Here is a 22907-nt window from a genome sequence, read left to right on the forward strand (position 1 = left end):
GGTAGCAAAGAGGTCCTGAGGGGTTGGGTAAGCACCTCAGGCAGTGGGATGTCCAGTCACTCAGGGAATAGCACCGGAGTCCACCAGGAGCTCAAGGAGGGGGAAAGAGACCTGCAGGGATTTGAGTGGATTTTGAAAAGGAAAAGTTTTGAGAGATCGCACTGGCGGTGAGAGGAGCGCGTGTGGTTCGAGAGGAGCTTTGAGGCCACGGGGATCTTAGTCAGCCGCGCTTGTCGTTGCTTGTCAACAACCGACATCATAGGATACCTCCAGGTATTGGCTGTCTATTCTCTACATACATGTCATGGACTCGATCTGGACTTTGCGATCAGAAGATATGTGACGGGTGGGTCAAGGCAAACTCCCCCGTCACCTAGATCACGTACATTAGCACCGAAGGCCCAGGGCCCAGGGCCGAGGAGGCGCGAGGTCACAGCGCACAGCACCACAGTACAGCGCGCGGGAAACCGAGGAAGCGATGCATAACCGCCCAACCCGCCCGGCGCCAATTGGCGAACGCCTACGACAGGCTGCCATTGCACCGCGCCCCACCGACACACGGGGCGCCTGGGAACGCGCGCCATCGTCGCTCCGGTCGCCTGGGAAATGACTGGTGTCTCAGACCCGCGCACGCCTCACCTGGATACGGCGCTTTGCTCTTCCGATTGGCGGTCGCCGTGACGCCGTCCTTGCCGATCGCGCGCCAACTCCTCTCCCTTTTCCCTATTGTCCCGTCAAAGATGCTAAGAAGTGCTAGCCGGGGGGGAAAAGACAGAAGAGGGGGGGGGACTTGATTTGATGGGATGGGGGCCATTGGGTTAACAGGTGCTGAGAGAGAGAGAGGGGGGGGGGACTTTTTCCCTATTCCCTATATTCTATTCTTTCTATTTCCCCCGTTTCCCTTCTCTTTCAATCCTTCCCTTCCCCCGTCCCCCTTCCTCCCCTTCTTTCTTTTCTCTTTCCTCTTTTTCCCTTTCCCCTCCTCTACTACACTAGCGTTAAATAGCATAGCCCTATTCCTCAATCGTCCCCCACCCCTCACGCTTCGTTTATACTCTACTCTTACCCTACTACCCTAGTCTGATCTGATTACATTCTATTATCTCTGCCCCAGTCCCTTCTCGTTATCGGTGTTGGATTCCCGGGTAGTGTTGATCATTTGAGGCGCTGAAACCATCCCGTGCCCGTCTACCCCGACGCCCCACCCCAGACGAGGTTGCCGCGATCCTTAACCTGGAATCTTTGCTTGGGACTTTCTATCCCTGTCGTCGAGAAAAACCAGTCCCGAGCCCCTAGGAAACGCGATAAGGACCTTTCTCTCAATTGAGACTCGACAACTCCCCGCGAGTGCCGTATGCGCAGCTCCCTGCATATCTTGGAGTTGCCGCGTGGGCTTCCCGAACTGGACCGTGTAAGCTGCTGAAGATATCTGCCGGGATTCTCCTCGGCGCGTGGGCTTTTTATCTCGTTTTCTCCTCCCTGTTCTTCTCCACCCTCGTGGAGGTCTGAACCATGACTGCCGTCGCGAGTGCACCCGTGATGAGCAATCGCGATTCCGGCACCGAGACGGGCACGGAACACAGCCCATCTCGATTTACGGCGGTGAACGGTAGAGACTCGACAGCCTCGGCTGCGGGGGCAAACCCCAGCCCCGGTGCACAGATGAATAGCGGGGGTCGACACGCTCCGTCCGGTGCGAATGAGAACCAAGATGCATCCCCCCGGGAGAACCTCAGTCAGTCCCAGAGGTCATCGCCAATCGCTCTCGCTCATAAGCGCAAGCGTTCAGGGTCCGGAGAACCGGATTCCCATGACGCAGACGGCTACGGGCGAGGCTCTATACCGCGCTCGGGAGAGGCTCCGCCTATCTCGAACGACGCTCGTTCTTCGTCGGCCTCGGAAGTCGAGGCGGGCAGTGCGGCGATTGCCTCCGGTCGATCCGATACGAATGAGCCATCTCAGCCGCCTTCGAGTGGCCCCTGGTCCGATTACGAATCGCGCCTCATCAACCAGGCTCAACGAGCACAGCAGATCGATCCCTCGGATGCACAATTAGCGGATGTGCTACAGCGTGAAGCACAGGGTCAGGATCCACGGTCCCTCGGTCGTCCTGCACTGTCTGCCAACGTTCAGCCCGCACCGCCCTCCACGTTTCCGGAGCGGTCGACGGTCCAGGTAGCGCCGAAAAGGAAGCGCGTCTTCAGCAACAGAACTAAGACGGGCTGTATGACTTGTCGCCGCCGGAAGAAGAAATGCGACGAGCAACATCCTGCCTGTGAGTCTCTTTCCCGTCATGGTCGATTTTCGGTATCTCCAACTCCCGCGTGGTAAGGCAGAGAGCTAATCGCTGTCCCTTCAGGTAACAACTGCACTCGCGGGGGTTTTCTCTGCGAAGGCTACTCTACACGGACCCCGTGGCAGAAGCCTTCCAGTTCCAAGGCGCCCGTTCCTTTGCAGTCAAAAGAAGGGTATCCCGATCTGGGTGGTCAGTATTTACAAGAAACAGCCCCACCGCACGACCGACAGCCCGCCATGATAGACCACACTGAGTCGCGGAAGATGAAACCGATTGTGCTGGATGAAAGCGAGCGACCAGGCCAGCAGTATAGCACCAGCCCCACCGGCACAGCACCCAGTCATGCATCATGGACGAAACGCGCATGGCCCGGACCAGGGCCCGGCCATCACCCGTATCTATCAGACCCCGTCGCGAAACCCGATTACCGAGAGATCCCTCCGATCCATGAGCTTCCGCGGGATGGTCCTCCAAAAGCCGATTACCCGGTAGTTCCACCCATTCGTGAACTCCCTCATGGATCCCATCCAAGACCCAGCATGCCTATGTTTCAGCCGGGAGTCGAGCATCGGCCCCTTCCCTCGGTGACGATGGATACAAACAGTCCACAGGCCCAGGCGAGGATGGCCTTGGGGCTAGAAACCCCACTTTCCAACCGAAACGTCCCTCCTGCGGATGAAACCGAGAAGGGAAAGATGACCCGAGGAGAACTCTACCGTCCATTCGATATCCAGCTGGTGGAGGAAAGGGATCGATGCAAGTGTGCTTTGTCGAGATTCAATAATGCATGCAATCCAATCTATGGGCTCAGCTCGAAGGAGCAGAATCGCCTGCTCAAGGAAGTCCTCGTTCCCCCATCAAACTCGGTGAATTCTCCACCGGGCCCTTCTGCGCCTCGTCTTGTCGGCTCTATCGGGCAAGGAACGGTGGTTGAGTCTCCCTTTAGATGCCACTATGGATGGAACATCAATCTCGAGGCGGATGTCATGGTGTCGGAGAATTGCCTATTTGTCGACGACGGTGCCATCCAAATCGGCTCCAATACATGGATCGGCCCCAACGTTACCCTGCTCACTGCGTGTGCTTCCGACAATCTGCAGCATCGTCGGGGCCCCCAGACCCTTTATCAAGCGAAGCCGATCATCATCGAGCAGGACTGCTATATCGGTGCTGGGTCGACAATTTTCCCCGGGGTGCGAATCGGACGAGGCGCCGTTATTGAAGCCGGTGATATGGTGAAGCGCGACGTGGCGCCTTACCAACTCACGAGAAACCGGCCAGGCTATTAAATCGCCCCTTGGAAGCTCTGACAGCTGCGATACTTTTCGTCTCCGTCGTTGGAGTTGAGTTGATTGATAATGAGTACTATTCCCCCGTGGTTATGTTTTTGAATTTGCTTTCTGCCTGCTTCTTACGCCATTTTACGCTGGTTGCCTTTTTTATACGTTCCCATGGCGTTTGAGGGAGGGGAGTCTTCTCTGATTTGATTCTTGTTCAATACTTGTTATTTTCCTCGCACTACTAGGCGATATATAGGCGTGTCTCTTTTTACTTATTTCATAGTGTTCAAACGATTGAAAGACAACATTGAACTGATGAATTGGGGGTATCTGCGATTTGTACTTTTCTGCAGTCAGAGACGGACTGCTAGACGCCTCGTGGTGGGGGTATCTTTGGAACAAGTGATGTGTAATTGTATCGAGAACGTGGCTTTCTCCGATGCATCGTCAATAATCTCCACATCCCAAAATTACAGACCGAAAGACTTTCACTTCATAGCCACTCTAGAAACTCCGGAACAAAGTAACTGACCACGATTCCAGCCCCTGCCCGGAGAATGCCTTCGGTGCTTTCAAAGGCCATGGCTTTCAAGTCAAACACGCCCGCCTTCGCGGCCGCGTGGATCATCGCAAATTCACCGCTGACCTGGTACGCAGCCACGGGGAGATCTTGGGCCAGTTCCTTGGCGTCTCGAATAATGTCTAGATAACTACTCGCGGGCTTGACCATGATGATATCAGCGCCCTCGTTCACGTCTCGCTTAATCGCGCGACGGGCAAGTCCACGACCACCGGGCGGCAACTGATAGCAGCGACGATCTCCAAAGGAGGGGCACGACCCGGCCGCGTCGCGAAACGGGCCGTACAGGCACCCGCTGAACTTGGCGCTGTACGACATCAGAAGCACGCGATGTGCCAGGCCGGCCTCGATCAATTTGAGCTTAATGCCTCGTACTCTTCCGTCATTCATATCGGATGGTGCAACACAGTGGGCGCCGGCAACGGCATAGGCCAAGGCCACATCCGAAATGCGATCAACGGATTGCGCGTTGTCCAGAGTTCCATCTTCGGTCAAAATTCCGCAGTGCCCGTGTGATGTGTACTCGCAAAGACAGACATCCGTCGTGATATAGAGCTGGGGGAGGCGAGTACGGAGGAGTCGAATTGCTTGAATGACGGGGCCCGACGGGTCATCTGCAGCGGTTCCAAGTGCATCTTTGGCCGAGGGTTGGAGCGGCACTCCGAACAGCATCACCGAGCGCAATCCTTTCCGAACAAGTGGTGCCAGGAACGGGACGAGACGGTTGACGCCCCGGCGGTATTGGTTGGGCAGTGACGGAATGGGGGTCTCCTCGTCAGGGTTGTCGGTTACGAAAAGTGGGTAGATGAGCATGTCCTGGACACAGGTGAGCGAAAGGCCTCCGACCAGGGCCACGATCGGAGCGTACAAACCTTTGTCAGTTGCCTCTCGGCCTGCCATGACCGGCTCAGTGGGTGGCTGTAACCGGCATGGAGTTGGCTTCCAATGTCCCCTGAAATGCTGACACTAGTGGCTGTAGTACTCGTGTATGATCGAGCTGTGCGAGACTGAGCGCGTGAAATCTGTGAACGATCGTCCGCATTGGAATCTCGGAAGGCGATATCGGAGACCAGATTTGAGAACGACATTTTAGGTGATCGCAGGTAAATTGGAGGAGGTAGGTTGGGGATTGTAGAAGAGACAGCAAGTGGCGAACGGAGGTGAAGAGCGGAACGCCAGGAATGTGAAGCCCTCGGATATCGATGTGATCTGTCAGCCGAGGGTAAGGCGATTGCCGCGCGCCGTGATTGGGTCCTTTTTCAACCACCGGTAATCCCCGTCTTGTCTTCTTGCTGTACTTTTATCTAACCCTTTTGTTTGACGTGCGATGTCATAGGCGATTTGACTATTCAACACCTGCGCTGTGCCTATTGTGCCCAGAGTATTAGGCATGGAGTATTTCTGATTTTTGCTCCGCCAGTCGGACGCTCCGAATCTACCATTGGTGGGTTGACGCTCTACCTTGTTGTATTTTCAAGGCCGCATAGAAAATTTCTGTTATGTACAAGTTTCAACACTATCTCAAATAGTCAAAGCAAGTGCTAGGAAATGGATTGATAGAATCATTAATGCAATGGCTAACGAGGTAAAAACAATGCGGGAGATGTGACATGTCAGCTGGTGTAAATCAAACCCGCACTGCAGTATGTATATCATGACAGGATAGCACCTGATTCAGCTTCGTTATACAACCAATTTGAGGCTACTTGGATTTCCAATCGGGTATGACGGGAACTCCACGAGAGTTTCCCGATAATCTGCATGAAAGCCAACGCCACGTGATCGCACAAAGGCATTAACGGCACTCTCCTGTAATTAATGAACTCTCCTCCTCAATCATTAGTCCAGTCATAATCGTATTGCCGAGCGGACCGCCCGCATACTTGCAGTTCCATCCGGTCCCTTACCTGGTCCAATCCCAGCCCTAACAGAAATACCAAGATTAACATATATCATAAGAGCTGTTTATTCTAATTATTCGTTGGCCTGCTCGAATAATTATAAATCTCTTTATTCTGAAATCTAGACATCTATGTCATAAATTTGGTGCATCAATTACATGCCTTTTTTTTCCAACTACCAGTTCAATATGGAAGTATGTCTTCTTCCTCAATTGACCACCTTTGCTTTATAGGAAAAGTGTGCTGGTATTATATATTTAATGGTTAGCTCGAGAGTCTAGATTATAGACCCACGAAGTAAGTTATAGTCTACATTAGACTACGCCAAAACCTATATACGACGTACGATCTTTTACCCGATCCCGAACCCGCGTGGGTTATAGGCTATAGAGTATGGGAATTGATACGGCCGACACCCCCCTTCCTCCTACCAAACCCCCGCCCCCTGCCTGATTTCTTAGGCACGTACCTTTCTACCGACTTAATTATGCCTATCTTTTAAAATGTCAGTTTTCTTAGCTGCAGAGATTTTTAATTTTGGTTTGTATAGTAAAACCCCAAGTTTTTGTCCCGTTAAATCGCTCTCTTTTCGCTTTCTACATACGTTTCTTTTAATAGCTGATCATATGCCTCCATCCTAATTATTCAGCACCCCCTAATCACGCTGACTACTACGTAGTATCCTCTAATCTCCGACCGCGCGTCTATAGCCTCTATGACCCTGCTCTCCGCGACCTCCCTATCCTCCTCAGAGAAATAATAAAGGGGAGATCGAGATATAAAAAGATGGTCAGAAGCGGTGAGAAACGCGATGGGAATTTAATTAAAGCTAATCCTAACTAGATCATAAAGGCCTAATAAATCAGACAGGGGGGTTAGTAGGAGGAAGGAGGGGGTTAGCTATATCAATTCCCATTATATATTAGACAATACTAGTCCGGAGCTATTTATTTTAAGGAATCTATATATAATTCTAGAAATAAAAAAGCATTTCTTTTATCAAATTATACCTACGTTTTAGTTATAAGACTATTATCCTTGTAATACCTGTTATCCACCGAAACTTTTAGAAATATAACTATATTTAGTTATAAGGACTAGTGCTAATAGTGTTTTTACCTTAAGATAAAGGATATAAAATATATATAACTAGTAAATTTATCGTTAGCGAAAGGGGTAGATATCTTAAGAAATATATATTTTTGCGTATATTAGTTAGTGTACCTTCCTATAAAACTCACTTATAGGACTTAAATTTATTAATTACGTAGTTTATAATCCTATTATAACACTAAAATATATAGTTAAGATGTCTAATTATATAGATAAATTTAGAAAATAAGTTCCTATATAAAATAATAAAGAATTCGCTATCTAAATAAATGATTATATAGTCTTTAGTAGTTACTTTATATAGTATGTTAGGTAATCTATAATTTCTTTTACTATCATGTCTAATAGACCTGGCACTCACCCGTGGGTGAACCTAAGGAACCTTACCCAACCTACCCCGCGGGACGGGTAAGGGTCTAGCTTCTAGACCCAAAGGTTGGGTCTTCGAGGTGCTAGACCTATCTTGGGTGACCCGCGGGTGACCTATAGGGTCTATAAATAGGATAAATAGGTAGAAAACGTGACTTACTTGTTTACGTATAAGTTATATAGATTTAGGGAGTTTTTCTATATATTTATTTATAATACTTAATATAGAGTAGGTCGAGTTTTCTAATAGCTATTAGAATTATAGTCTTTAACTATAGCACTAGTTTTTTGATGGCTATTAGAAATTACGCTTCTTTAGCTATATATAGCCTTCTTAAATTTAAAGAGTAATATCGTATAATTTATTTAATATATAGAATAAAATAATAAATTATTAAGACCTAAGTATATAGCTATTAGGTAGCTTTAAACGCTTCTACTTTCTATTAGATATATACTATTAGGTATTAGGTAGAGGGAGGTTAGTATTATTATTATTATTCTTATTATAATCTATAGCCTCTATCCCTTTAAGATAAATTATTATTATATAAGACTATAGAAAGGACTCTCTCTTCTAGGGCTATATATTATCTTCTTTAGTATTACTAATTAGTTTAAAGGATTCCACTTAGGTTTTATTAGCTTTAGCTATCGCTATAATCTCTTAATATAAAAGATACTTCTATAGAATAAGCTACTTCTATTCTTAGAGATTGAATCTTATTATATATATCTAGAGTATAATATCCTAAATTATCTTTAGCTTCAATAAGCCTTATTAATAATAATAGATATCTTGATTCTTAGGTAGAGTTAAAGAGGCGTTCTATCTCTACTTTAATTACTAGAATTAATATTATATCCTACATAAGATTTATAAGTATAGGAAACTTATATTTATACTCTTTCTAGAATATCTAAGGGGGGCCTTATATAGTTACTAAAAGGAGAGGTTAGTATAATTTAGTAAGGAAGAAAGAAAAATATATAACTTTTAAGATATCTTATAAGCTTATTATATTATAGAGATAAGAATTATTATAAATCTTTAAATATTAAATCTATATCTATTATCGCTATTCTTAATATCTAGCTATTTAATTATAGCTTATCTTAACGTAATTCACAAGCCACCCGGCCACACAAGCCACCCGGCCACCCAACTAAATTTACGCGTCCCAACGCGTCTCTCCTATTTTCTACCAACCACCATGCCTCCAAAACGCGCTCAATCAAGCCGTAATTCCATCGAACAAGAGGGCCGTCTTTTGTTAGCTATACAGGCTATAAAAAAGGAAGAAATTAGCTCTATTCGAGACGTAGCGCGCCAATTTAACGTTCCACGTTCTACGCTCGCCGACCGTATTAATGGCCACCAAAATCGCTCTGAAAGACGCGCCAACAACCATAAACTGACCCAAACTAAAGAGGAATCGCTTAAGAAGTGGATATTATCAATGGATACGCGTGGAGCAGCCCCTAGGCCGGCTATAGTGCGAGAAATAGCGAATCTTTTGCTTGCAAAGCGCGGTTCAACCCCAATCCAGACGGTCGGCGAAAACTGGGTCACAAACTATGTCAAAAGACAGCTAGAGCTAAAGACTCGTTTCTCACGTCGATACGACTATCAGCGAGCAAAACAAGAGGATCCAAAGGTTATTCAAGAGTGGTTTAATCGCGTACAAACTATAATTCAGCAATACGGTATCCTACCGGAGGATATCTACAATTTTGACGAGACTGGCTTCGCGATGGGCCTTACAGCGACCGCAAAGGTTATTACCTAAGCAGAATACTACGGTTGGCGATCAGTTTTACAGCCAGGAAATCGTGAGTGGGTGACTACAATCGAGTCAATTAGCGCTTCTGGGTGGGCGCTTCCGCCTACGATTATCTTTAAAGCCAAACTGCATAATCTAGCTTGGACCGATAACCTTCCAAGAGATTGGGGCTTTGAAGTTAGTCAAAATAGATAGACGATAGACGAGATTAGCCTTCGATGGCTTCAAAAGCTATTTATACCATCAACGAATAGCCGTACGCAAGGCCGATATCGATTATTAGTCCTTAATAGGCACAGTAGCCATCTTACGCCCTATTTCGACCAAATTTACTTAGAAAACGAGATTATCCCTATTTGTATGCTAGCGTATAGCTCGTATCTTTTATAGCCACTTAATATTAGTTGTTTTGCGGTTTTAAAGCGCTTATATAGAACCTTGGTTAATCAAAAAATGCGGCTTAGCATTAACTATATTAACAAGTTTGATTTCCTCGCTGCCTACCTAAATGCTCGCGATCGCGCTTTTTAAGCGCCTACTATAAAAAATAGCTTCGCAGCAGCGGGTTTAGTGCCATTCGATCCAGAACGAGTGCTTTTAAAGCTTAATATCTAGCTTCGGACGCCTACACCCTCAGGAAGCCGCCCAAGCAGCCGATCAAGCGTTTTTACCCCAAAAACACTAGCGACCATCGCTGAATTACTTAAATAAGGAGCATCAATCCAAGCTTTCCTAAAACGACGCTCAAATAGCCCACCAACACCCTCAAAAACCGCGTTAAACCAACTTATTAAGGGCTGTCAGATCGCTATGCAAAATGGCATATTACTTAAGCAAGAAGTTAAGGAATTACGCGCTTCCAACGCAGCGCAGAAGCAAAAGCGCGCACGGGTTAATAGACGCATAGCCTACGAAGCTGGTATGTCAGTGCAGGAAGCTTAGGAGTATTTACAAGCCCATGAGCCTATTATATAGCCTACGGCACCGTCTCCAGCAGCACCCAACCAGCCTATTCAGCAGGCGGTAGCACCAGCGCGACGACGTCAATACACCTATTCTATATGCGGTGAAAAAGGGCATAAGTCCCCTATATGCCCAGTTGGGTAGAATAATTAATATAAAGGCGTTTTGGTTGAAAAAAATAGATATAAACAGGAAGTAGGTGGTTGGGTGGCCGGGTGGCTTGTGTGGCCGGGTGGCTTGTGAATTACGTTATAGAAAATACTTATTATATAATCTAAAGAAAGATTTAAGACTTCTATATTAAATTCTTTTTTAATCCTTTTCTAGGTTATCTAACTCCTAGTTCTTTATTAAAAAGAATTATAGCTTATTTATAAATACTAAGATTATACTAATTATATAAAGGTCGCCTTTTATACTATCTATTATACTATAGTATTTTAATAGCTTCTCTTATATTACCTTAAGCGAGGAAAGTATAAACTACTTTTACGTAATCTTCTTTCGCTAGAGTTAGTGAATAGCCTTTTTAAGATAATTAAAAAGCTTATTATAGAAACTAAAGACTAGGTAGATAGTTAAGTCTTTAGTTATATAAATAGCTATTATATATTTAAAAAATAGTTATAAAATAAATAGAAAATAGTTAATTTATCGCTACTCTTCTACGGAGAATATAAAATAAGGCTAGTTATACTATAAGTAAAAGATATTAAAAGTAGCTTAGAGTCTCTTAGCCTAGTGAAATATAAAATATATTAAGTTCTAATATATTTATATATTTTAGATAGATATAAGCTTTAGCTTATTAGGCTAAAGGTTATAAAAGGCTTCCTAATATTATAGGCTTATAGATTTAATTATTATATAATAATAATTAAGAAACTTGTCTTATTTAGTATATTAACAATCTCTTATTTTAATTATTAAGTATAAAGTGTTTATATATAATCCTTTTTCTATTCTAGTATTATAATATTATTCTTTAGGGTTACCTTTATCTTTTCAAGTAGATCTATAAGACTAATTTAAATAATATATATAATATAAGATATTTAAATAATTATTAAGTCTATATTAAGCTAAAGAGCTTAGATTATATTATTTATTATAGTAATAAATATTATATTATTTGATATATTATTAATAGTAACTATAAGAATATAGTTAATAATTTTATACTATTAAAGAATCTAGATAATAATATTACTAAGATTAATATCTAAATATATACTAAGTAATTTGAAGCTAAGAAAGACTGCGCGATATTTCTAGTTCTAATCTAGGAAATATATTATAATTGGCGCGTTGAAGGGAAGGGTAGATAGAGAAACGGAGGTGGTCGGAAGCGAGGGGGGAGACGTTGTAAATCAGTTATCTTGGCATCATGTGATATATATAGCTATCCCGGCTATCCTAAAGAGGTCTGCCAGCAAATCGGCCTTGCGGCTGACAGTTCCGAGAATGATATTACAATTATAATTACAATTACAAATATATTATAATTACTATAAAGACTTACTAGAATAGTAATATCTAATAGTTAAGTACTAGTAATAGCTTTATCTCTAGTATTAGACTTTAGGGAGTAGTTATTTTTTAGTAATAAATTATTAAAGCCTTATATATATTATTTTCTAAAAAGAGATAATTAGTATTATTAAAACTAGTTATATATATATAAGATAAGATTATAGAACTCTTAAAACTTAAGAAAAAGAAATAATAAATATAAGATAATAACTAGATTTAGAAGCTTCTATTCCTAAATATTCTAATTAAAAACTTAAGTAGGCGCTCGCTAACCCTAATAGGTTAACTATCGATTAGTATAAAGCTAAATATTAAAAGATTATATATATAGTGTATATAAGTAGCTTATAGATACTTAGCTTATATATTTCTTTTTAATATTATAGCTCTTTAAGATATTTATATATTAATAAGATACTAGTATTTTTAGTAGCTAGATGGTTAAGAACCTTCTAGTATCTTATATATATTATACTAAGCTTTTTATTCTTTATATAAGCTACTTTCTTAAAGCTACTAGTAACCAACTTAGTACTTTCTATCCTAATTAATCTATTTCTTTCTTTTCTAGGCTATTTAAAGCTACTAAGTTATAAATTCCTTATTTATTTTATCTTTATATAATAGGAATTAGTTTACTTAGTTAGATTTAATTTATATAAAGCTCTTAGATACTAAAGATACTCTTTATAGAGTATTAGATATTATATTAATAGTAAACTAGCTTAACAAAAATAGGCTTATAAATAGAGTATTATCTAGGATAAGGTATTATAATTTATTTATTTTTAACCGTTTTAATTATAAAGGATAAATATAGATTAGAGATTTAAAACATAAATAGAAGAAGAGGACTTATAAAGATTTTAGATAAAAAAATGCTATTATATAAAGGGAATCTATTTACCCTAACTATATAATGATATAAGTTAATATATTAATTTATCCCTTTACTTTAGCTAAAATTCTCTTATTTAATTAGTTTATATATTAGGTCTTGTAAGTTATCTATAGGTAACCCTTAGGGTTACTTATAAAACCCAACCCTTAAGACCTAGTCCTCTAATTATATAGTCTTAAGTTTTATAATAGAAAAATATCTAAATCTAATAATCTAGATATTTAAACTTATTTTATATATTAAGCCTATTTATTTATCTTCTTAGCTAATAAAGAGTATATATTAATATTAATCACTTTTGCCTTATCTATATTAATCTTATACGTAATTAACTATTTAGGAGGAAGGGTATTTAGTAACTTAAAGCGAAAAATATTATTATATTATTATAGTAATTTTTATATATATAGATCTAAGAACGCCTTCCTTTTTCTTAAATTAGAAGTATCCTTAATAGTAAATAATACTATTTCTATATCCTACTTATATATAAGATATATATACTATTTTACTAATTGTAAATTAAGCTAAATATTATTGTTCGTTTATAAATTAGGAGAATTAGATTAGGGAACTATTAAAGTCCTCTAACATTTCTAAATTCTTATTTCTCTAATAACCTAATTAATAATATAATTTACTATTCTAAGGAAATCTCGTCTAAGAATAAACTTAAAGTTCTATAAAGGTAAAACCTAAGTAGTTATAACCCTTTACTACTCACTAAGCGTAACTAGAAGTCTAATATAGATATCTATATATAGCCTATCTCTATTTAGTAGCTATACTAAAATAGGATCTTCTATCTTTATCTACGCTAGTAAATAATTTCTTATTTTTTCTATAAATTCTTTAATAATAAATATGTATAAAGTATCACTATTAAATAGAATATATATAGTTAAGATAATTTTCTATATTTTAAGCCTAACTATATAATATAATAGAGTATCGCCTATAATATTAATAGATATATTAATCTTAGGCGTTTTATTAGTCTTAATCTTTTTTAGCTTTAGCTAGACTAGAGTAGAGAAGTCTAGTATAAAAAAAGCCTTTTTTATATAGATAGCTAAGGCTTTAAATTCCCTTATCTATAGTAGTTTTTTAAACTATTTAGGAAAGATTTATTATTTTTAGTTAAGGTTATCTCTTTATCTTTTTTTATTAATAGGTTTCTATATAGCTAAGCGATATAACCCTTCTAGCTATATTAGAAATAAATAATATCCTTTCTTAGCTAACCTTATAATAATATAGCGTCTAGTTCTATATTATCTAGACTATTTTAGCCTATATAGCTTATAATTATCGCTTCTTACTTAAACTTAATAAACTATCTATATATAGATAGATAGAGTTATTATAATAATTAGTAACTTTATTCTTATATATCTATTAGGTCTTAGCTATATATTTTATAAGGCGTTTATTAGTATAGGCGATTTTACTATTATTATTAGGCTTAGCTTAAATATATAGCGCTATCTCTTTAAAGTAACACTTATAATTATAGAGATATTTTATATAATATTATCTAGGATATAACTATTATAGATATTAATTAGTTAGATATTTTTTATAATAGTCTTATAAGCTATAACGTATTCGGAAAGCGAGTGGCGCATGTAAGCGAGCGGCGCACCCCGAAACACTATGCATAGTAAATGCGATTAATTACAACTTGATATCTAAACAAACATAGCTTCTTATAGGGTCTTCCTATAAATATATATCTATTATATTAAGTCTCAAGGTATTTGAAGGTCTCGGAAATTTTGAAGATATAGTGAGCCGATGATATATATTTGAAGCTCAGAAAGCTAAATTACACTGTATTTTATGGTAAGCGTAGTAATATCATAAATAAATTACCCCAGACTCTTAAATTGTACTATTTCTGCTCTAAATAAGTGGATTACTGAAAGCCAAGTAGAATAAACTTATGGTTGTTGAAATACTATGTTCTTAAATATCGCATTTACTATGGTGTTTTGGGGTGCGCCGCTCGCTTACATGCGCCACTCGCTTTCCGATTACGTTACGCTAAGCGCTATTATTCTTAAAGATATCTAAGCGATTAGTGTCTCTATATAGCTATTAATAGTATTATCTAAAATTATTCTATATTAAGAATAAGTTAATAAAGGGTTTTTTAAGTTTCCCTTTCTTAGTTAATGTTCTAAACCTATTACTACTAGTTAGCTTCCTATATAAGCCTAAGTCGCTCTAACTCTTAATCTAATTAGACCTACTTAATTTCTATAGTTATTATATACTTAATTAGATAAGACTATATCTCTTAGTCTAGTTTAGTTATAACTAACTAAGCCTAATAATATAGTTTCGCTAGCTTACTTAGTAGAGACTATAATATATAGTTAGTCTTAGGTATAGTAGTATACTTAATTAAGGCTCTAGAAGTAATTTTATTAGATATTTTAGATATTTTTGAAAGCGATAATAATAAATTTATTTTAATATTAGTGAATTTTTATTAATATTCCTCTAGGGATTCTTCTAATCCTATTATAATACTTCTTATTCTAGAAGGGACTATCCTAGAGTAGAAAAGGATATATCTTCTACCTCTTATTTTAATATAGGCGACGTAAGGTTCTCGCTAACTTTTCTCTTGCTTATTATATAGTAACTAATTAATATCGCTTATTCAAGCACGCTATTAATACCCTACTCTATATAGAGCTTTCTATAGTCGCCTACGAGCTTCCGCCCTAGTATAGATTATAGATAAACTTATAAGTCTATAGAGTAATAGGGATATCGGTCGACCTGTATTAGCTATTATATTAGTAAGTAGTGATAGAGAGAGAGAGAATTAGGAAAAAACTAAGGCCCTTTTATACCTCTCTATAAGTGATCTCGATCAAAAAGAAAAGATTATTTTTAGGAGAGTGTACATTAAGCGTTAGCACCCTCTCCTAGCTAACTATAGTAGATTAGCTATATTAGGATATACTACTGTCGGGATTGGTAGTATATGAAAATAAGAGAGATAAATAAATGCCTAAGGGTCCCTATGCGGCAGGGCAGTCCTTAGGACAAATATTTGTAGAGAGAAATACTACCTCCCGTAGAGGTCAGCTATTACTGTAGCGTAGTAACTTACCCCTGGAAGATGAATAAAGATAAAGATAATAAGAGAGAATCTCTCTGGTCTGCCCTAATAGAGAGGAAGGGTAGTGAGAGGAGAATTGAGATGAAAGCTCTTGTTTTATTTAGTCTGGTTTCTAGGCTATATTTATAGACAGAAATATTCAGTTCATCTGGCTAATTACCTAAGGTAATATTCGCCCGAGGTAATCTTGCCGTAAACGTGCTATTGCCCGAGGTAGGTAAACGTGCTGTTACCCGAGGTAGGTAAACGTGCTGTTACCCGAGGTAGGTAAACGTGCTGTTACCCGAGGTAGGTAAACGTGCTGTTACCCGCGGCTATAGACAGGATAGGCCTAATAACCTCGGTCCGGTAGGCAAATGGAAAGAGAAAGCATAGTAAAGGCTGAAGTGAGAGCAAAGTGAGAGATAAATGAGAGATAACTGCAAGATCAGATGAAGGTGGTGAGAAATGGCAGAACGGGAATTTCAGCGGGAACTTCTATGTTGAATTGGAAGCTCTAGAAATCTGCAGTTATAAATGCAGACACCTAAAATCCTGACAACTACTAGATAAGATTCTTAGGCAAAAGTAGTATATATTTATAAAGATAGCTATTAATAGGATAAAATAGATATAAGGCGGTGCTATATAGTAAGTAAAAAGGGGCAGAAAGTTAGTATTGTAACCATAAACCCCTAGTAAGATATAGTGGAGTTTCATAAGTTTAAAACCACGATTTTACCGCCTTATTTTCACCGCCCTCGCCGTCTACCTCGCCTACTTAATACGTTTCTACGCGCAATAGAGTAATTTAATATTCTATATATTATTTGTATACCTCTTTGGTGGTATCATTAGGGCTACTGGATAGTTTGCGAAATATTAAAGGGGTTCCTGTAAATAGCACAAAAAAACAGAATATTAAAGACGGCAGAAAACGCGGCAGAAAATAGGCGGTAAAATCGTGGTTTCAAACTTATGAACACCCACTATACTCCTATTATCACACTATCTAGGTCTACTAAAGTAAGATATTAATTAGCTTATATAAAACTTAGTAAGCTAAAGTACTCTAACGTAATCGGCAAGCGAGTGGCCCACGTAAGCGAGCGGCCCATCTCAAAACACCATAGTAAATGCGATATTTAAGAACTTAATATTTCAATAACTATAAGTCTATTTGGCTTTATCGTTCGTATCCTACTTAGAGTATAAGAAGTCGATTTTAAGAGTCTAGGTCAATTAAGTTCTAATTTAATAATCTTTACCAAAAATACATTGTAATTTAGCCTCTTTAAGCTTCAAGGATATATATTCTAATTTTTTTTCCCTTAAAACCTCCGAGACCTTTAAATACCCTAAGACTCATTTATAAAGGACATATATTTATAAGAAGATATTATAAGAAGCTACTGTTGTTGAGATATAAAGTTATAATTTATCGTATTTACTATGGTGTTTTGAGGTGGGCCGCTCGCTTGCCAATTACGTTATATTAGCCTTCTTTCTTAGCTAACTATTTTATAGTAAAGCTATAAACTATATTAAATTAAAGAGATTCTTAAGACGTTCTTTCTTAGAAACTTCTCTAACTAATATCTAGTATTTAACTCCTATTTTATATCCTCGAATATCCTAAGCTATAAAAACCATATAACGTAATTCGCTACCCACTCGGCCACACGGCCCACTCGGCCACCATAGAACACTATATTAAATGTTTTTTTTCACAACCTTATATCTCAATAATCGGGGCTCGTATAGATGGCAAACTCTAAGGTCATATTCTATATAGTAAATATAGTACTTAAATGGAGTCTAGGAAATTTTGATAGAGAAGTATCTATATTTCTAGTTTATTTAGCTAAATTATAACCTAATTTGTAGTATTATAAGTATACGACATTTTGATCGGCTTTAAATTGATATCTACTGTGAAGAATGCTTATCAGTACTAGTATACTTATATTGGAATAAATAAGAGCGATGGTTATTAAGATATAAGGTTGTAAAAAACAGTATTTAATATAGTGTTCTATGGTGGCCGAGTGGGCCATATAGCCGAGTGGGTAGTGAATTACGTTAATATAATATAATTAGCTAATTCTAAGATTAAACTATCTTCGCCTAGATCTGTATAGCGCTAGTTAGATAAGGATATTATATATAAATAAAGATATATATTTAATAGACTCTCTAAGGGAAGCTAGATTTTAATTATACTTAATTATTAGATATCTCTTTTTAGCTAGATTTTTATAGCTATTACTAGCTACTTTCGTAATTAGGACTATAAGTATTATAAGATACTTCTTAGGTTTAAGCCTCTCTATAATTTATATACTAGAAGTAACCTTTTTAAAGTACTACTTAGTTACTCTCTATCACTATAAAGCCTATAGTTTAATTATAACTAAGAAGATATTTATAATATATTTAAGTAATATAATATAATAATATCCTTTTACTAATATTTTAATAAGTTACCTAAATTATTTATTAGTCTTATTTAGTAGGTTATATAGCTAAGTTAGCTCTCTATATCCCTACTTTAGCTATTAGTGCCTCTTATTAATAATAGACTAAGTTCTATAATAAATATAAGCTATACCTAGAGGAGAGTCACACTAGATATAACTCTTAGACTATTATAAAGTATACCCCTCTCGAGAAGGTTAAGATAGCGTTCTATACTATATATATCAGCGATATAATTATTAATAATCTTAGTAATCTAGATAATAATAATATTATAACCAAGTTTCTTAACTAAATTATAGAATTATTCCCTCTTAATTACTATAATATTTAAGTGTTAGCCTTATTTTAGCCCTATTTTATTATAGCTATTTTTCTTATAAAATATTTTAGTAAATTAATTCTTCTTTAGTTACTAGAATTTCTTAATACTTTCTCTTATATTTTATATATTATAGTCTAGTACTTATTAATTATATTTAGATAGCTAGACTTTCTATTTAATTAAGAAGTATAATTAGTAATTAACTATTTTTTCTATCCTAATTTCCTTAATCTCTTACTTCTTATCGTCTATAAGAGATAGTATTAATAATATATTAGGGTTAATTTAGTTATTACTTATCTATAGTTCTAAAAGTAATATATAGAAGGTATTATAAATATAGTTATATTTTTTTAATAATACTAGATAGTAGGCTTACTAATTAATCTTATTAAATACTTAAAAGGGCCTAATAAAATATATAGCTAGCTTCTATATAACCTATAGTTATAGGTTCTTTTTATTAAAAGGTCTATAAGGTCTCCTCTCTTAAAGTTTATTAATTTATAATATTTATTATAATATTTCTTTTATAATTTAATAGCGTTTCGCTAATATTCTATTAGTTTCTAACGTAATTCCTGTAGTTTTTAGATTTATATAGATATTACTAAGGCCTTCTTTTTTATAGCGCTATCTATAGCGTAGATTTAGAAGGATAAGGAGTAACTAAATAGTTCTTTAAAAGGGAATATACTAATTATTATATTATATATATTATTCTATATAAATTCTATAATTTATAAAAGTATTAGCTATATAATTTAGGCTATATCTAGAAAGTAGCGAAGATAATACTTAAGGGTCTTCTTTATACGCTCTATTTAGCTATTAGTTTATAAGTAAAACGCTATTAAAAGCTATAGTTTTATATAGAATAGAAAGTATATATTTAACTAGAATTAGTAGTAAAAATTAATCCTTAGTCTAAAATAATACTATTTAAGGGTCTAAATTTAAATTCTACTAAATATATAAAGTTAAAGGATATTAGAAATATATATTTATATATATGGATTTCTAGAGCTTCTAATTTAATATAGAAAGTTCCTATTAAAGTTCCCATTCTACTATTTCTCACCGCCTTTATCTAACCTTCTAATTATCTCTTACTTTTCTCTTACTTTACCCTCACTTCAGCCTTTACTATACTTTCTATCCACGTTAGCCTATATAACTAAAGGTTATTAGGCGTAGCTACCCCTTACTTTATAACGTCTATATCCTTACTCTGTAACGTCTCTTATCTTAGGCAAACAGTACACTCTTTTTATATAAACTAAATATTTTTATCTATAAATAACGTAATTCACAAGCCACCTAACCACCTACTTCCTATTTATATTTATTTTTTTTAACCAAAACGCCTTTATATGAATTATTCTACCTAGCTAGGTATATAGGGGACTTTTGCTCTTTTTCACCGTATATAGAATAGATATATTAATATTATCGCGCTAGTGCTATCGCCTACTAAATAGGCTAGTTAGGTACTACTAGAGATAGTGCTATAGGCTATATAATAGGCTTATAGGCTTATTAATACTCTTAAGCTTCTTACGTTAATATACTAGCTTTATAGGCTATATATCTATTAATCTTTATACGCTTTTATTTCTACGCTACGTTAGTAGTACGTAATTCCTTAACTTCTTACTTAAGTAATATACTATTCTATAACGTAATTCACTACCCACTTGGCCACACCGCCAAGTCGGCCACCTAACTATCCGCTTTTTACTTTATATCTATTTTTTTTAACCAAAACGCCTTTATATTAATTATTCTACCTAACTAGGCATCTAGGGGCCTTATGCCCTTTCTCACCGTATATAGAACACGCAAATTGACGCCTTTGCGTTGGCGCTACCGCTAGTTGAATAGGCTGCCTAGGGGTTGCTAGAGACGGTGCTATTAGCTGTAAACTAGCCTTATAGGCTTGTAAATGCCCCTGAGATTCTAGCACTGAAGTGCTAGCATTATAGGCTATCTGCCTACTAACCTGTGCGCGTTTTCGCCTCTACACCGCGTTGGTAACCCGTAATTCCTTGATTTCTTGCTTAAGTAATATACCGTTCTGCATAGCGAGCTAGCAGCCCTTGATAAGCTAGTTTAACGCGGTCTGTGAGGGCGACGGGGGGCTATGTGAGCGTCGTTTTAGGAAGGCCTGGATTGACGCTCCTTGTTTAAGCAATTCAGCGACGGTCGCGGGTGTTTTTGGGGTAAAAACGCTAGATCGGCTATTTAGGCGGCTTCCTAAGGGTGTAGGCGTCCGAAGCTGGATATTGAGTTTTGAAAGCACTCGTTCTAGGTTAAATGGCACTAAACCCCTTGCTGCGAAGCTATTTTTTATTATAAGCGCTTAAAAAGCGCTATCGCGGGTAGTTGGGTAGGCTATAAGGAAATTAAGCTTATTAATATAGTTGATGCTAAGCCTCGTTTTTTGATTAACTAAGCCTCCGTAAGAGCGCTTTAAAACTGCAAAACAACTAATATTAAGCGGTTGTAAAAGATGCGAGCTATGCGCTAGCATATAAATAGGAATTATCTCGTTTTCTAAGCAAATTTAGTCGAATTGAGTGGTTAAATAGCTACCGTGCCTATTAAGGACTAATAAACGATATTAGCCTTGCGTGTGGCTATTCGTCGATGGTATAAATAGTTTTTGAAGCCATCGAAGGCCTATCTCGTCTATCTTCCACCCGTTTTGACTAACTTCGAAGCGCTAATTCCCTGGGAGGTTATCGAACTAAGCCTAATTATATAGTTTGCCTTTGAAGATAATCGTCGGCGGAAGCGCCCACCTAGAAGCGCTAATTGATTTAATTGTAGTCACCCACTCCCGATTTCCTGGCTATAAAACCGCTCTCCGACTATAGTATTCCGATTGGGTAATAACCTTTACGGTCGCTGTAAGGCCTATCGCGAAGCCTGTCTCGTCAAAATTGTAGATATCCTCTAGTAGGATACCGTATTGCTAAACCGTAGCTTGTACGCGATTAAACCACTCTTGAATAACCTTTAGGTCCTCTTGTTTTGCTCGTTGGTAATCGTATTGACGTGAAAAGCGGGATTTTAGCTTTGAATGACGTTGGGTATAATTATAGACCTATTTTTCGCTAATCGTTTGGATTAGGGTTGAACCGCGCTTTATAAGCAAAAGATTCGCTATTTCTCGCACCATAGAGGGCCTAGGGGCTACTCCACGCGAGTCTATTAATAATATCTATCGCTTTAGCGGTTCCTCTTTAGTTTAGGTCAATTTATAGCTATTAGCGTGTGTTTGAGGGCGAAATAGGCGGCTATTAACGCGGTCGCGGAGGGTAGTGCGAGACATATTAAAACGGCGCGCAGTCTCGCGAATAGAGCTGATTTCTTTGTTTTTTATAGCCTGAACGGCTAATTCGAGGCGGCCCTCTTGCTCGATAAAATCTTGGCTTAATTGACCGCGTTTTGGAGGCATAGTGGTTGGTAGAAAATAGAAGGACGCGTGTGGACGCGAAAAAATGGTTGGGTGGGCGGCTCGCTTATATGGGTGGCTCGCTTACCGGTTACGTTAATAATCTTCTAAGAGATTAGCGCTTTAAAGTTAGTTAAAATAGATAAATAATAGACGAGATTAGCCTTTAATAGCTTTAAAGGCTATTTATACTATTAATATATAGCTATATATATAGCTAATATTAATTATTAGTCTTTAATAAATATAATAGCTATCTTACGCCCTATTTTAACTAAATTTACTTAGAAAACGAGATTATCCCTATTTATATATTAGTATATAGCTTATATCTTTTATAGCTATTTAATATTAGTTATTTTACGGTTTTAAAGCGCTTATATAAAAACTTAGTTAATTAAAAAATATAGCTTAGTATTAACTATATTAATAAGTTTAATTTCCTCGCTATCTACCTAAGTACTTATAATAGCGCTTTTTAAGCGTTTATAATAAAAAATAGCTTCGTAGTAGTAGATTTAGTGCTATTTAATCTAGAATAAGTGCTTTTAAAGCTTAATATTTAGCTTTAGACGTCTATACCCTTAGGAAGCCACCTAAGTAGCTAATTAAGCGTTTTTACCCCTAAAATACTAGCGACTATCGCTAGATTACTTAAATAAGAAGTATTAATCTAGGCTTTCCTAAAACGACGCTTAAATAGCCTACTAACACCCTTAAAAACTATATTAAACTAGCTTATTAAGGGCTATTAGATCGCTATATAAAATAGTATATTACTTAAGTAAGAAGTTAAGGAATTACGC

At 37.7% G+C, this 22907-nt stretch overlaps 2 protein-coding genes across 2 annotated transcripts; one reads left to right on the plus strand and one right to left on the minus strand.

Annotated features, from left to right (window-relative positions):
• Nucleotides 1-1512: 1512 nt before the first annotated feature.
• Nucleotides 1513-3585, plus strand: N7498_004361 (uncharacterized protein; the record flags this gene model as incomplete). Its single annotated transcript, XM_058451423.1, has 2 exons — nt 1513-2275; nt 2360-3585. 2 exons carry the CDS (start codon nt 1513-1515, stop codon nt 3583-3585), a joined length of 1989 nt encoding a protein of 662 aa, XP_058310885.1.
• Nucleotides 3586-4069: 484 nt separating this feature from the next.
• On the minus strand, nt 4070-5244 carry N7498_004362 (porphobilinogen synthase HEM2; the record flags this gene model as incomplete). Its single annotated transcript, XM_058451424.1, has 2 exons — nt 4070-4972; nt 5029-5244. The coding sequence occupies 2 exons, from the start codon at nt 5242-5244 to the stop codon at nt 4070-4072; spliced, it is 1119 nt and encodes a 372-aa protein (XP_058310886.1).
• Between the last annotated feature and the right edge of the window lie 17663 nt (nt 5245-22907).

Source organism: Penicillium cinerascens, assembly GCF_028974065.1.
Source record: "Penicillium cinerascens strain IBT 15544 chromosome Unknown contig_24_segment0_segment0, whole genome shotgun sequence".
In the NCBI taxonomy this organism is placed as follows: domain Eukaryota; kingdom Fungi; phylum Ascomycota; class Eurotiomycetes; order Eurotiales; family Aspergillaceae; genus Penicillium; species Penicillium cinerascens.